The sequence below is a fragment of the Emiliania huxleyi genome, assembly GCF_000372725.1.
Source record: "Emiliania huxleyi CCMP1516 unplaced genomic scaffold EMIHUscaffold_327, whole genome shotgun sequence".
NCBI classification, from domain to species: Eukaryota; Haptophyta; order Isochrysidales; family Noelaerhabdaceae; genus Emiliania; species Emiliania huxleyi.
In genome coordinates this window covers 121,109-123,352 of record NW_005199544.1, presented here as the reverse complement: position 1 = coordinate 123,352, position 2,244 = coordinate 121,109, and the positions used below count along the sequence as shown (strand labels likewise).

Below are 2,244 nucleotides of genomic sequence, written 5' to 3'. Positions count from 1 at the left end.
TCTGAGCAGAGGTTGCCTATGGCTGCACGTCTGGCCTTGCCGTCCCCAGCCGCTTGCTTGGAGGAGAGCAAGCCGTACATGGTTCTTGTAGCTCTCCTCGAGGGCTTTCAGAAGCATGCAGGGTCTGCTCTCCTCCGAGCAAGCGGCTGGGAGGTGGCACCCCAGTCGCGCGGCCGTCGGATCCATAAATAGTAGGAACCCGTGACTAACGGAAGGCGTGCGCCTCCTGCTGCACCACGAGCATCGCAACCTCCGCCGCTTGCCACAGCATCAGCGGCGTGACGGGCGTGCCCGACGAGCGGTGGTGCGAGCCGCTCGGCCGGCAGTCGGGGAAGATTCCTATGGACACATCTCTATCATGGACGTGTCCTGGTGCGAGCCGCTCGGCCGGCAGTCGCGAGTTTGCCACGTCCCCATCGCACGGAAGGGTGCTTGCGGCCGCCGCGCCCGAGCGGACAGTCCAGCCGAAACCGGTCCCAGGTCTGCCGGCGCGCGAAGATGCCAAGCCGCTCGGCGGCGTCCAGCGCTAGCTCAAAGTCCGTCCCTCGCCCGCGGCGGCGGCGGCCGAACCACTCCGCTATGCCGGTCAGCAGGATCAGCGCCGAGGAGGCGTCCCTCGCGTGAGCGGCCAGCAGGAGGGCGGTCGGGACGTCGCACAGCTCTGCCGCCACAGCAGTCCTGACGAGCATTCTCACAAAGCGCCGCTGAAGGCGCCGATCCCGCGCCGGAGGCACAGTGGTGGGGGAGGGCGCTCTTTTGGCACGGCTGGCCCTGTGGGCCGCGGCGAGCGCCTTCTGCCTCCGCGTCCGCTCACGCATGTGCATGGATCGGTCTGACGGGGGTATGGGGGGCGGGGATGCAAGTGGGATGCCGAGCAAGTTTTTCTTTTTTATTAAAACAAACCTAAGAACTTGAAGAAGCTCGACCTGAGCAAATGCGAGGATGTCGAGGGGTCCCGTACCATGCGGAATCGACCCTATCCGGTGCTCAAGTGCTCACAGGGGCCTGTCGCGCGGCCATCGCCAGGGATGGCAGTCTCCCGAGCTCTAAGAGCTCGAGATCCGTTATACTGGGTGCGAGCCTGCGTTGTTGCGAGCCAGCGCGCGACCGCACAAACTGGAGGAGGCCGGAGACACGAGGGACGTCGAATTAGCTGCACGCGAGTGGTGAGTTTGGTCGCCACCGCCCAGCGAGACAGTGCGGGGGCGCGGGCATGCCTACAGCCCACGACACACCTGGTCTTGCGGGGCCAAGGGGGAGGGGCAGGGGGGGGGGGGGGGGACCTCGAGAAAAGTAAACACAGCATGCAGGGGGGCGCAGTCGGTGACGGTGTGCGAGAGGTGGGGGTCAGAGAGCGATGAGGAGGGTGCCACAGCTAGAACTGCAAGTGAAACGTGGTGAGGACCGTTTTTTGTAATACCGCCCGACCGAGAAACAACTAACAAGTCGTATAGTGGAGACGCGAGGGTTGCCCCCCCTTGCCCCACCACCTCGTGTGTGTGGAGAAGTTTACCTTACCTTACCTTACCTTAGTCGAAACATGTGCATGCACATTGCCGCCGCCGGCCTTCGCCTTCACCGTCCTCGGGGTGACAGCAGCGGCGGCGCTGCTCGAGGAGGAGGTTGCAGCTGTCGCGTCCATCGCGCCGCCGATGTTCTGAGGCTCTGATAGGCTGCCCGAGTCGACATGCGTCGCCAGCGCGGCGACCAGAGCTGGCGGTGCTGCTTCCTCCTCCTTCAGCTTGTGTGCGACGGTGTCGGTGAACGACGAGAGGAGTGACCGCAGTGCGGACGAGTCGTACGCCCCGAGCTCCTCGAGGACCGACACGACCTTTGCGGCGTTGCAGCGCTCGCGAAGGCTCGGGTGTGCAGCCAGCAGCACAGTGTTGACCAGCGCCTCCATGGGTGCTGCTCGCGTAGTGTCACGTGTCAGGATGAATGCAAAAAGGGTGCAAATCCTGCACACTGCACACATCGACTACATCCACAGCAAGTCGCCATGCCGCCCTCGGGAGAGTGCCCTCAGCCACGCGTCCGCAAGGTGTACGTCCGCGCGCACAAGCGCAAGGTCGCCGCCACGAAGAACCCCCTCGACGAGCCGGTCGTGCCGCCGCTGACGCGCCGCCAAGCCCGAGACCTCCCGGCCCACATGGTGACTAAGTACAAGGAGGATGCGCTCAAGCGCCTGATGGCCCTCTCGCCAGAGAGCGAGCATGGGACACTTCACAAATTCTTCTCGCGCAT

The 2,244-nt window shown here is 64.4% G+C and overlaps 2 protein-coding genes across 2 annotated transcripts; both read right to left on the bottom strand.

The window, feature by feature from the left end:
- Positions 1-205: 205 nt before the first annotated feature.
- Positions 206-689, bottom strand: EMIHUDRAFT_315862 (hypothetical protein; the record flags this gene model as incomplete). Its single annotated transcript, XM_005773788.1, has 2 exons — positions 206-339; positions 410-689. 2 exons carry the CDS (start codon positions 687-689, stop codon positions 206-208), a joined length of 414 nt encoding a protein of 137 aa, XP_005773845.1.
- Positions 690-1,519: 830 nt separating this feature from the next.
- Positions 1,520-1,903, bottom strand: EMIHUDRAFT_241255 (hypothetical protein; the record flags this gene model as incomplete). The annotated part of the gene is made up of 1 exon (XM_005773787.1): positions 1,520-1,903. The coding sequence occupies one exon, from the start codon at positions 1,901-1,903 to the stop codon at positions 1,520-1,522; it is 384 nt and encodes a 127-aa protein (XP_005773844.1).
- Between the last annotated feature and the right edge of the window lie 341 nt (positions 1,904-2,244).